At 43.9% G+C, this 12,494-nt stretch overlaps 1 protein-coding gene across 1 annotated transcript in view; it reads left to right on the top strand.

The window, feature by feature from the left end:
- Positions 1 to 326: 326 nt before the first annotated feature.
- COL1A2 (collagen, type I, alpha 2) overlaps positions 327 to 12,494 on the top strand; it is a 38,241-nt gene continuing 26,073 nt past the window's right edge. Inside the window, exons 1-15 of the mRNA XM_014940271.1 lie at positions 327 to 372; positions 1,079 to 1,089; positions 1,718 to 1,735; positions 2,394 to 2,429; positions 4,024 to 4,107; positions 5,452 to 5,508; positions 7,369 to 7,413; positions 7,513 to 7,566; positions 7,879 to 7,932; positions 8,316 to 8,369; positions 8,844 to 8,897; positions 9,181 to 9,234; positions 10,761 to 10,805; positions 11,048 to 11,101; positions 11,209 to 11,253. Coding sequence (XP_014795757.1) covers positions 342 to 372; positions 1,079 to 1,089; positions 1,718 to 1,735; positions 2,394 to 2,429; positions 4,024 to 4,107; positions 5,452 to 5,508; positions 7,369 to 7,413; positions 7,513 to 7,566; positions 7,879 to 7,932; positions 8,316 to 8,369; positions 8,844 to 8,897; positions 9,181 to 9,234; positions 10,761 to 10,805; positions 11,048 to 11,101; positions 11,209 to 11,253 — 696 coding nt within the window. The 5' untranslated portion in view covers positions 327 to 341. The remainder of the gene's footprint in view (positions 373 to 1,078; positions 1,090 to 1,717; positions 1,736 to 2,393; positions 2,430 to 4,023; positions 4,108 to 5,451; positions 5,509 to 7,368; positions 7,414 to 7,512; positions 7,567 to 7,878; positions 7,933 to 8,315; positions 8,370 to 8,843; positions 8,898 to 9,180; positions 9,235 to 10,760; positions 10,806 to 11,047; positions 11,102 to 11,208; positions 11,254 to 12,494) is intronic.

Raw genomic sequence — 12,494 nt, forward strand, 5'->3', positions numbered from 1 at the left:
CCGGTGCCAGGAGGAGATGGAGAGGGTCCTGTGGGGGTCCCACCGCCCCCCCCATTCCCCAGATAAGGCAGTGTCACCGCCAGTGTCACCGCCGCCTGGGGACAGTGGGGTTTGATTGAATTTCATGGTGATTTAGTGGCAGCGGGGGCTCAGCCGCGGGGGGTTGGGGCTTTAGAGCGTTTGCACATCAGTATTTGGGAACTTTTTGCTGGGCGGGACGAATCCCCTGAATTTAGTGTTACCCTGCGCTGCCCCAGGGACACTTTGAGGAGAAGCCCCCCCCTCCCCAGGCTGTTAATTAGTAATAAGGTCAAATGGCCGGCGTTACAGCGTAGCCTGAGATGCTTTTTCCCGCCGGAGGTTTCAGCCAAAGTAGGTTTGTGAGTGCTTGAAATGCAGAAAGCGGGTTTTGGGGAGGGAGCATCCCCGGGAGACTGAGGGGGTGCTCCCAGCGGGAACCACCGGGGAGATGCCGGGATTTGCCGGGTGCGGGGGCGGCTCCAGGCTCACACACCGGGATGGGCTCTTTGCCGTGATTTGCTGTGTCCCGGGCTCACACACCGGGACATCTTACACAAAGGGGGGGAAATCGGGATCTTTGGGTAGAACCGTTTCCCTGTAAAAAGCAAGACGTGGCCATTTATATTAAGATTTAAGATTACTCCTACAATTTAGTACCTCCCTGTATGTCAGCCTGCCTGGGTTTATTCACCTGTTGCATCTACACATAATGTGAAAATAGATATGTGGGGTTTTTTTCCACGGAGATACACTGAAGCATGCTTGGAGGGCTCCTGGGGAGGATACCTGCCTTTTGGCCCTAGCAGCCATGTTCCTTGTTTTAATTTCTTTAGCAAGTCTGTTTGGAATTGGAAATATATAGCAATCTCAGCTGTGAGTCTTTGAGATAATCACCTTAAAATAAAGACATTACATTAAGAAGATAGTTTCTTGCCTTGACAAAGTTAGCAAAATTGCATTTTGATTTAAAAGTATTGAAATGTAAACTCGTAAAATAACTGAATCCACACTCTAATCATCTCCTTTTTTTTTTCTTTTCTTTCCTTCCTTTTTCCAGATGTGAGTGAGGTCAGTATAACTGGTTTTTGTTTTTTTTATCTAATATATAGCACTGAGCTTCAATTTATAAGCTAGAGCTCTTCTCCATGGCACTCTCACTTACTAACATTAATTCCCAGGATGGGAAGGTGTCAGTGAGCCCCTGTGGGGACTGTCTGGAAAGGTTCCCACCCCGAGTGCTCGAGTGGGACGTCCCTTCCCAGAGCCAGCCTTCAGAGGTGGAGAGGCCGGGAGGGGACGGTCGGGGGGGCAGTGGTGTTTGGGCTCCATACCTGCCAGTTTGGGTCGGAGGGGACTGCACTTTAACTTCCAGCTGAGATTTCATTGCACGGAAGGATTATGAGAGAACTCAGGTGTGACTTTTTTTTTTTTTTTTTTTAATGCCCATTCTGTAGGCTGTGACAGGGATAAAATTGTCAGTCTTCAACAGAGTGTTCTAATGTAGTTACATGTCTCTCTGCTCTATAATTAACTCCTAGCCTCCAGAGTTAAAACCACAGGGTGTAGTTAAATATACTGTAGCGAGAAAAGTTATAGTTAAGTAAGAAGATGAGTCTAAGTTTGTACATTATTTTAGTTTAAAACATTGGGAAAAATTGTATCTTTTCTCTTAATTATCACCTTTTCTTTTTTCCAGGCACCTGCAGGGCGGAAGGTAAGCATTTCTATTTTCCTTGGGTGGGAATGGAGATAATATCAGATATTCTTAGGCAAATTGATATTTTGTGGAATATTGGATGAAAGGAAAACCAACTACATTAATTATTTCCCGTGTTCCCTGAGAACAGCAGTAGCACCAAGAGGATTAGGAAGCACAAAGGAGGGAACAATGGGTGCAACATCTTAATGGGGGGCTAAATTCAAATACTGGGTTTAAGGTGCTCCAAGAGCAAAACCGAGCCTACAAAAAGCTAAACTACATGGAAGTAGCATTTTTGCTCAACCAGAGCTCCTTTGGAAAGATTTCCCTGAAGTGACCAGTACAGCAATAGCCGTACAGGTCTAAAATGCTAAAATGGTTCTGTTTTAATTCTGAAAGTCACTACTGTTAAATTGAGCTGGTTATTAATTATAAAGCACCTCTGCCAGTGCCACTGTGGAGCGTGCAGTGATACTTCTGAGGTGGCAATGGCAGTGACTGACCTGTTCCCAGTGGCTTGGGGTGGAAAAAGGAACCTGCTGTCCGTGGGACCTGTACCTGCAGCCTCCTGCCCCCTTGTCATTTGCAGTCCTTGTTGTTAACCTATCTGCTCCCCTCTGTCATCCTGGAAAATCTCCACGGTAACTCATTGGGTTTTATTTTCTTCCCACAGGGCCCTAGAGGAGACAAAGGGCCACAGGGAGAAAGGGTAAGGGATCGGATTGACGTTCATTTGTTTGGGATCTCTGAACAACAGCTGTTGGAAAACCAGTGGGGAAAAAAATGAAGTGTAGGCTTTAATGTGAGGTTAAATGAATGGGCTGGAGAAGCTTGCAATTGCATTGAAAAGAAACCAAGTTATCTCTGTGCCAGATTCTGCCCCGGTGATACCTCACCCACCTAATTATGGTCTTTGTGTGGAACAGATGGGTTGGGTTCAGACGCAGCCGAGCGCTCCAAGGGACGGCCTGGAAAACTTTTTTTCCAGCTGCCTGCAGTGAAATCAGTGCATGAAAATGTGGAAAGGAAAGTTGACGTGTAAAGATGTAGGCTTTGAACAATCTGGGACACGGATGAGCTCTCCACGTTGCAGAGACAGAGCTGGCTTTGAGGGCTGTTCGTTACCTGTGTCTCCAAAGAGGGCTTGGAAAAGCGCCCTTCCTGGCAGCGAGGCGTTTGGCACCTGCCTTCTGTTAGCCCAGACTGTTAAAAGCTACTGCAAAAGTAACCATAAATGAGGAAAGTCGAATGATGTAGTTGTAATGTTCCTTCATTTCACTGATAATCTGCTTTTCTGCTTTGCTTTTGCCTTGTTGCTGCTTTTTGTAAAGTCATGTTCTGAAACTCCCATCCTTGTCCCTGGGGGGTTTGTATCTCCTGGAAAGAAAGATGCTGTAGTACTGAGAGGTAGCTCCTGAAGGTTTCTTAGATCATAATGTGCTGACAAACATAATGGGAACAGTTAGGAAGAGTAGATGTGTGTGGTCAACTGGGTACTTGCTTGAGGCTACCGCTAACTAAATTTATTTAATGAAACGAGATACGTGCTTGGTGCTGAAGGCAGCCCAGTCCTGCTCCTTTAGGCATCCCTGAGACTGTTAGTATGGATTTCATCTGGCACTGAGCTGAGTCCAAAAGACAAGCCAAATGCAACACCACACCTCACTTGCCACGACGGCAAAACTTGAGCAGTGTTGTGCAAGAGGATGAGAGGGTGTAAGGGCAGGTGCTGCTGGGCCAAACACCTCTCATTTCAAGCTAAAAAGCCATGGCGGTGGCAGAGTGACAGTATCAGAAATCTGTAGGAGAGCAATGGTTTATTATCACTGAATTTGCAATTACAAGCAGCAGATAGTCTGGACTGGTTAAAAACTGGCCTTTGGCTTAGTCTGGGTGTGTGTGGGGCTGTGAGGGTGAGCTCTGCCAGCCCTCAGCTGGGCACAGTGTAGGCTCTCCCTGACAGCCCTGACAGGCTGTGGGAGTCACTTGGGGTCCATGGGTCCCAAATTGCGTTGCTTAAAATGAAAGTTCCACATTTGGAGATGACACTTTGGTAGCAGAGATCCAATGTTGCCCCTATAAATCTTCTCAAATGTGAAACTACAGAAAATACCCGATACGAGGTGTCCCAAGGCAACGGGAATCCACACTGTGCTTTTCTGAAGTTAAGCATTGATCGAAACAGCCTAGATAGCACTGCTGTAGGGTGTGCTGTAGGTGCCTGGTTGTTAATAAATTTATCATTTCAGAGATTTCTTTTTCCACTTCTAATGTTCACTTTATAACCCTCTTTTTGACTCCAGGGTCCACCAGGTCCACCAGGCAGAGATGGTGAAGATGGTCTACCAGGTCCTCCAGGGCCCCCTGGTCCTCCAGGTCTTGGCGGAGTAAGGCATCCAAACTTTTATTACTGGAACTGATAATCTGTGCTTTGTGACTAAAACTAAATGTATATCTGCTGGAAAGAGGAGAGCCTGCACTGGAGAGGAGAGGAACCATTCTCTTGTGACCGGCAAGAAATTGATGGTCCCAGCTCCAATGAAACTCCCCTTGGGATGTATATTTTCTGTGGCAAACTTGGATTCTATATTCAACAGGGACTTATGCACAGGAGCAAATCAAGCATTATTTAGCATTAAATTTATACAGCCATAACATGTATGGATTAAGAATCAACTAAATTAAACTTGTGCTGTTAAGCAGATGGGGAAAAGAACTGGCACGTTGGGGCTGGGTTCAGGAGAGGCACTGTAGTGGAGGCAGCTGAAGAAGACTACCCTTCAGTTAAACGTCCATATTAAAAGTCCTTCAGAATTTTAGAATATTTCCTTCAGGATTTTTCATGTCCATAGGTGTAGCGTGGCATACACACTTTCTGCAGACGTGTCCATCATGTGGTCTCTGCAGACACTGGCTTTAACTCTTTGGACACCAGCTCACACAGGGAGCGAGAAGGCACAGGCAGTGTCACGTTGGAGTTCAGTAAATCCTCCTGCATGGAAGAATGTTTCTTTTGCCTTCAGTATGAATAGCAATAATTTATTTTCTTATTAGCAAACCCCAAACTGTTTTCCTTAATTACTATTATTTCTATTATGCTAATAAAGCAAACTAAGCACAAGAAGGATTTTCAATTGTTGTATGGAACTTTTTTTTTCCATTTTAGTGACGAGGCAAAATATGCTCTATGAAACTATATGTGCATTTGCCTACAAAGCTTATGTTGATAACAGACCAAAAATGCAGCGCAGTGTTTCTGGGGCTACATGCTCCTTGGATCCTTTTGAAGCTGAAGGGCCCCCGACCTGATAGTCACTCTGGGCTGGTACATGGATTTTCCTTAAGCAATGCGGTGAGGAAATGCACATAACTTCCCTCACTGGAAATCAGGCAGAGCCCTTTGAGGGTTTCAAGAAAGTTTTCAATTTTAAATGAGCACTGAGTTTAGAATCCTAGTTTTCATTTCACGCTGTTGCAATGCCTTTGTGTCACTGCTGCCTGGATATTTGAGGTCATTGTGTGAAAGGGCCTTCCTCATAAAATCAAGTCTTTCTGGAAACAAGTGAATAGAAATGTATTTATTATAGGGGTGTGTTTGCTGAGTTTTACACATGCTGCTTTAAGGTACTGCATAGCAGGTCACATGATGGTTTGATGTAGAATGATAACGATCAATACTTTTTAAAGTAAAATTTTCAGTATTTTAATTTCAAATTTCTTGTCACCCACAGAACTTCGCTGCTCAATATGATCCATCTAAAGCAGCTGATTTTGGCCCAGGACCTATGGTAGGTGTATGATGGTAACTTGCACAGCTGATGTTCTTACTTTTGTCCCGTGAGTCTAATCCAGCTGTGTGAGCTGAGAGCACAGTTCTGAAATCAGTGCTTTCATCACGTATTGGTTCAGACCGTAACTCATCCTGTCTTGTAGGACGATGTCAAGTGTTTGAAATACAGTCTTAGGACTTTAAATGGGGTCTTGGGAGTGTGTATTTGACTTGAATATAGCACTGCTGGGTCTTGTGCTGTAGTTCTGTCTGTTGCCCACACGTTTATGAATCAGTGAGTCTCATAACCTGTTGTCAGGTCACACGTGTTCTCTGACAGCATTACTTCACCCATAGTGAGATGGTGTGTTTTAGGAGTGAGATGGATTGTGAAGCTGCTCTCGAGAGCAGGCACAGGGCTACAAAGTGCCTCAGTCTCTCAGCTCCAGCTGGTGACCATTTTCTCCCATGGCTGTAGAACCCTTCTGATGGCCTTGGATGCACAGGTTTGGTAGGAAATTGGCCACCACGTTTGGTTCCCAGCTGTTGACTGTTGGTGCTGGCTCAACATTCTGAGGAGGGATCTTTATCAGTTAATGCATCTGTGTCCCAATGGACATTTCAGGAGTCTGTTGCCTCTCCACAGTGAGCAGACACAGCAGAATATGGGTTAAATTCCCCCCCACACACACATTGATGTCCCAGGCAGTGCATCTGATGGGAGCAGTGGGATGAGGGCTGCCCAGGATTATCCTGGGTCAAGTGCTTTTTTCCGTTCCTGGAAACAGTGTAATAGTAAATGGGCTTTTGGAAATATTTTGGCATCCATTTAGATACTAAATACAGAAAAACAGGAGCATCTTTAATCAAGTTCTGCCCTCACTGCCAGACGATAAATGAGAAAATGTAGATGAGGATCTATTTGGGGTGTCACAGTTTCTCAGTTCCAATTTTTGAGTCAGGTGTGACATCTGACAGCAGCAGCAGTGGCATCCCCTACTGCCAGGGGTTCTTAAGTTTTATAAAGAAAATGTGAGAGATCAAGAAGATAGAAATAGAGGGAAAAACAATTATGGAATGTAACTTGTGAAGAGATTCACAGGGCTTATGCAGCATAGATGATTCAGACTGTCCAGAAGGAGTTGTTTTTCTTAGAATTACTGTATAATTTTATAGCCACAAGATTGCTTTAGCTTCCACAATTAAATGCATGTATTTAATATGCATTTATTCCCCTTAAAAAGTATTTAGTCTTATGGGAAAGCTACATAAGCCATTGAAAAGTTGGTCATGATTTTAATCTCGTAATGAGAAAATTTAAGAAAGTTCCCAAGAAGTTTTAAAACCAACTAAAACCATACTAATTTCTGTTGAAAGATCTCATAAAACTTCTGTTTGGACAACTGAAGCCTAAATTAAATTTCAATTCAAAGTTGTTTGCTTAGTAAAGCTTAAGATAACTGTTAAGAAGATGCAGTAATCTCTGGAAATTTCCTTTTTAAAAGTTTTTTGACTCTTTTTTTTTTTTTTTTTCTTTTTTCCAAGATGTATGTAAATTCTAAAGGGGAGTACATTAGTGATTAATTTTGGAGGTGAAATGAGCAGAACCAAAAGCAGAATACAATGAAATATTTAAATAGAGGTTAATCATTGTTTGAGAAAGATGCATACCAAGATGTGTAAGAGTGGTTCAATGCAGTTTGAAGATTTGCCTGCGCAAATCCATGCAGATCTCTTAATGTCCTCTACCTTGATTTGGACATTGCACACTGAAAACTGTAACGCTTGCCAATAGTTTAGGAACACAAGGAGTTGGAGTTATAGTGAGTTTAGATAATGGTGATTTTCTTAAAAATATTTTGTAATTTTTCTCCCCTAGGGTTTGATGGGACCCAGAGGCCCACCTGGAGCATCTGGACCCCCTGTAAGTGCAGTCCCATCTCTCCTACTGGCGAGCATTAACACCCTGTAAAATCATGAAATGGCTTGTTCAAACACTGACAAAATCTCCCTCCTCTTCTAGGGCCCTCCTGGTTTTCAAGGTGTTCCTGGTGAGCCTGGTGAACCCGGCCAAACGGTAAGTACAGGTTTCACGTACAGACACTGCTAACATTAGAGATAGGACACCAAAGGAGGCTTGTGAAGCTGAGGCCCCTTTCTCCTGTCCACGACCCTGTCCTTGAATGTTGGAATTGGGTATTTCTGCTTGGTGCTGTTACAGAAGCAGAGCTGGACACTCAGATTGGGATCATAAGGCACAGAGTCAATTAGGATGGGAGGACCTTGCTTCAGTTCAGGCTCCAGCTGTGCCCCAACCCAAGTCAGAAACCAGTGAAAAGCCTCATGTGAAGAGTGATGCTTTAAGTAATCCTCAATCTGTTTCCAACAGGGTGCCCAGGGTCCTCGTGGTCCCCCTGGTCCTCCAGGAAAGGCTGGTGAAGACGTAAGTGGTTATTAAATGTTTCTCTTCTGGGGCTGTCATTCAGCTCTAACATGAGGTTATTGTTAAGCTAAGCATTCTGTTGGCCATAATTTCTACATTGTTCTATAATATTGGATAGAATAAATAAGCCCCTGAAATAATTATTTTATAGCACGAGAGATGCTGTATGTTGGAAATGTACAGAAAAAATGATAACTTCAAAACTTCCCCAAATACGTAATTTAGCTTCCTGGCTACAGGAAGATGGAAACTTGAAAGCTAATAAGCTCTCTGTATTTATTGGCAAAGTTTCTCTTTTTCAGTGTCTCTTTTTTTGGGTGGCTTATGTTGTTATTTTATAAAATGAGTTTTCCTTCATAGTGCATTTCTACTGCCTTTTTTAGGGTCACCCTGGCAAACCTGGAAGACCTGGCGAGAGGGGCATTGCTGGCCCTCAGGTATGTAGGGATCTGCTGTACCCAGTGCAAAGCTGTCCTTATCTGGGCCACCCCATGGCCTTTGTGCATTGCTCCAGGTTAACAGGCTGGTTGTTCCCTGTAGGCATTAATTCCATTTCAGTTCTTACCTTCAGGGACACCATGGAGTTACCAGTTTATTTTGTGTTCCCCCCTTCCCCAGCAGAGCCAGTGTAATTAGTCACACAAGTGACACAGGAGCAGGCACCCAGGCACAGAAAGCTATCACAGCCACGCCATCACACCCTAATGCCTGGGGTTTCTGAGATTCTGAACTGGAAACTCAGGTTGATTCCCCTCAGTCCTGGAACAATCCCAGTCCTGGACAGGTTATGGAATGGACTCTGCTCCTCCCTTCAATGGTCACGGCCCAAACCTACTACTTAGGCATTTTCTTTCTCTTTAACTGCAGCGTATAATATGAGAGACAATCGTTCACGTGCTCTGTGTTTTTAGGGTGCTCGTGGTTTCCCTGGAACTCCTGGTCTGCCCGGCTTTAAGGGAATTAGGGTGAGTCTGTACATACTGTTTCCCCGAATAACTAAGACTGACAACAGTTCAGTGTACTGGAAATCCCTGGAAATCCCCTCTGAGTTAAGAATATATATTCTAACTGCATGAACCTCTTTGAAGTTTTTAGTATCTCCTGATATGAAAGAGGGATTATTTAAAAAAAAAATAATCACAAGATTATATTAGGAAATAATTTTGTGTGGAAAGAAGGATTTACCTTAAAAGGCTAAGAGTTTACTGGGAAAATATATACTTACTATTATTTTTCTACTCAATACAGGGACACAATGGTCTGGATGGTCAAAAGGGACAACCTGGTACTCCTGGCACCAAGGTAAAGATGAGTTCTGGAAATGCAGGATGCATTTGTAGCGCTTTCTAGCAAAAGACATACAAACTCCCCTTCAATTAATCTTCCCCCTTGTCATTAACCCTTTCCCAGCTGCAGTGACCCAGCAGCCAGTGGGTCTGTGTAGGACAAGTCCATGCACCTTGCCATAAGAAATTACTCCTGGGGCTTTGCTCTCCAGCCCTCAGTGGAGTTAGTGCTTCCCCTGAGCAAGGGCTGCAGGATTTGGCTCCCAGTGATTGGTTTACCAGCAGCACTTCAGACTGAATTTTGCTATCTCTGCTTTTCTGTGGGTAGTACACACTAAAATGAATAGTACTTATTTTTCTACAGAATTTCCCTGTGCCAGACACAGGCTGTAGCGTAAAGCTTTCTGCTGGAGCCCTGGGTAGATGCAGGGCTCTTCTGAGTTAAGGCTGTTTGATCTTCAGTCTTTTTTTTTTTTTTTTTTCACCTTCCTCAGATCAGTGCACATTTAAACACTATCCTTAAAAAGATGTTTTTAAACATGGTCTAGAAACATATTTAGCGAACTCTCCCTCTCTTAGTTTCTTCTTCCATTCCACCTCAGTGCCTAATTGCGGGGTTCTTAAACACCCCTGCTGCAGTGCTGAGCTGTGGGAGACTTTAAGGCTGCTGCCTTCCTCACAGGAGATGTGCATTCAAGAGCTTTAGATAAAACAACAAAAAGCTCAGATACTAATTCTCCCTATTGCTTGTTTCTAGGAGATTAGCACTATTTGCTCATAGTTATTAATTGTAACAGCATCATTCCCCAGAATCACTGCAAGTTGTTAATCTCCAGAAAAAGTTTGGTGATGAGAGAGAACAAACAATCTGTCCAGCTTTTGGAGATTAAAAGCTGGAGATAAAGCCATTAAGGGAAGGAAAGAACAGTTATTAGGAAGAGTGCTGGTCTGACTGGAAAATACAAACATAATAAATGAAGGTCAGTCATGGTAGAACTGTGCTAAAGGCAGTGATGGAGGCAAAAACTCATGCTGTTTGCAGCATTTCGGGCACGGTGTGTACAGATGTACTGAGGATATCACTGCTCTAGGATGAACTGGCTCTCTGTAGACCAGCCTAGACCTCCTGCAGCCTCATGAGAACCCTGAATGCTGAAGGGAGAGGGGTCACCTTTTAACGTCTGTCACTCAGCTCAGTTTTATTGGGCTGGAGTTAAAAACACCAGGGGTAGATCCGTGCCCTGTCTCTTAGGTGTGTGCTACAGAGGAAATAGCAGAATAAAGCAAGGGGGTAAAGAAAGCTGAGACAGTGAAGCAGCTTGCTCTGGCCCTCCTCTTCTAAGAGGGTTCTGCTTGGCCACGCTCCAGCATCCCTAGGGACGGTCACCCTCGGGATGCCATGGTGTGCTGTGACTGTGTGTTGGGCTGTCAGTGCTGCAGGGCAGTAGGATCCAGGAGTTGAATCTCTGTCTAGAGGCTGTTGTGCCATCTGTCCAAAGCATCCTGTGACTAACTCAAGCCTCCAAACTTTCTTTTTCACAGGGAGAACCCGGTGCCCCTGGTGAAAATGGTACCCCCGGACAACCTGTGAGTATTTACTCCGTGCTGTGGGAAATGGGAATGTGACAGATAGGGTTCAGCCAGCATTTGGGTCAGTTTGGGTCATCACCCCAGCTAGCCCAATGCTCTAATGTAATAGGATGTGAATGTTTAGAACAGAATTGTCTGGCTGCAACACATTTCATATAGAGACTCAGCAGGAGAAAAAAAAATATATCTGCATATCTTTGTTCAATGACTAGGCATAAACGAGTTAATTTTTCTTTCAGGGTGCTCGTGGTCTCCCTGGTGAGAGAGGAAGAGTAGGTGCCCCTGGACCAGCTGTAAGTGGCTTCCCACCTGTCTGTTTGTCATGGTGACCGGCCACTGACTGTGGCTTTCTCGAGCCTTTGAATCTCTCCTCAAACTGCATCGTGTTCTCTCCTCACAGGGCGCTCGGGGAAGCGACGGCAGCACCGGCCCCACCGGACCTGCTGTGAGTTCCACTCTTTGACAGTCTGGGTCCATTAGGACCTTTTGTCTCTTGTTCTCTTTATAGAGGGTTTGGGAATTTGAAATATAAACGAGTCACTGTAATGGAAATTCAGAAAGTTTATATTTTCATAAATACATTACAGGGCATTTAGTCTTTCTCTTAAGTAAAACCAGTGAGAATTTCAGGTACCCACTTTATAACAGTCACAGTAGGTCATAGAATGTCAGAAGCCAATTCTTTACTACACCAGTTGAGCTGACCCATCTTATTCCCTTGGATTTGAGAGGCAGTTTTATAATGTGTATTTATATTTCAAAGATATTAGCTCACAAAAAAAGTAGCTATTGATCCCCCATAGGGGTAGGTTGGATATGTCATTAATAATTGAAGAAAAACTATGTCTTTGTATACATTAAAGAATAACAAAAGCTGTGAATCCATCAGCATATCTTCTTTTGTGGTCGCGTATTTATATTTCAAAGATATTAGCTCATAAAAAAGAAGTAGCTATTGATCCCCCATAGAGATAGGTTGGATATGTCGTTAATAATTGAAGAAAAACTATGTCTTTGTATACATTAAAGAATAACAAAAGCTGTGAATCCATCAGCATATCTTCTTTTGTGGTCCCTGGGTACGTGTGCTTGTCCTGTCACAGTTCAGCTCTCACAGCAATAGCTGGACACAGCAGAGCAGTAGAAGGCCCTCTTCAAGCTGACATGCCATTGCCTTTGCTGTAAAAAAACAAACAACCCAGTCTAATGAAAGGGCACTGGGGCTGCACGTTAACTGCCTCAAAATGTATACTTGGGGTAGGAATCAAGATTTTTTTAATCGGTTTGAAGTTTAGAGACAGCCCTTGCCCTCACAAGCCTGTTCCAGTATACATTAAAGAATAACAAAAGCTGTGAATCCATCAGCATATCTTCTTTTGTGGTCCCTGGGTACGTGTGCTTGTCCTGTCACAGTTCAGCTCTCACAGCAATAGCTGGACACAGCAGAGCAGTAGAAGGCCCTCTTCAAGCTGACATGCCATTGCCTTTGCTGTAAAAAATAAACCAAACCAGTCTAATGAAAGGGCACTGGGGCTGCATGTTAACTGCCTCAAAATGTATACGTGGGGTAGGAATCAAGATTTTTACTCGGTTTGAAGTTTAGAGACAGCCCCTGCCCTCACAAGCCTGTTTCAGTCTCAAGGACATTTTTACTGCCTTCAGTATAAGTTGTGTCAAGCAGTGGCT

Source organism: Calidris pugnax, unplaced genomic scaffold (genome assembly GCF_001431845.1).
Source record: "Calidris pugnax isolate Ruff unplaced genomic scaffold, ASM143184v1 scaffold76, whole genome shotgun sequence".
NCBI classification, from domain to species: Eukaryota; Metazoa; Chordata; class Aves; order Charadriiformes; family Scolopacidae; genus Calidris; species Calidris pugnax.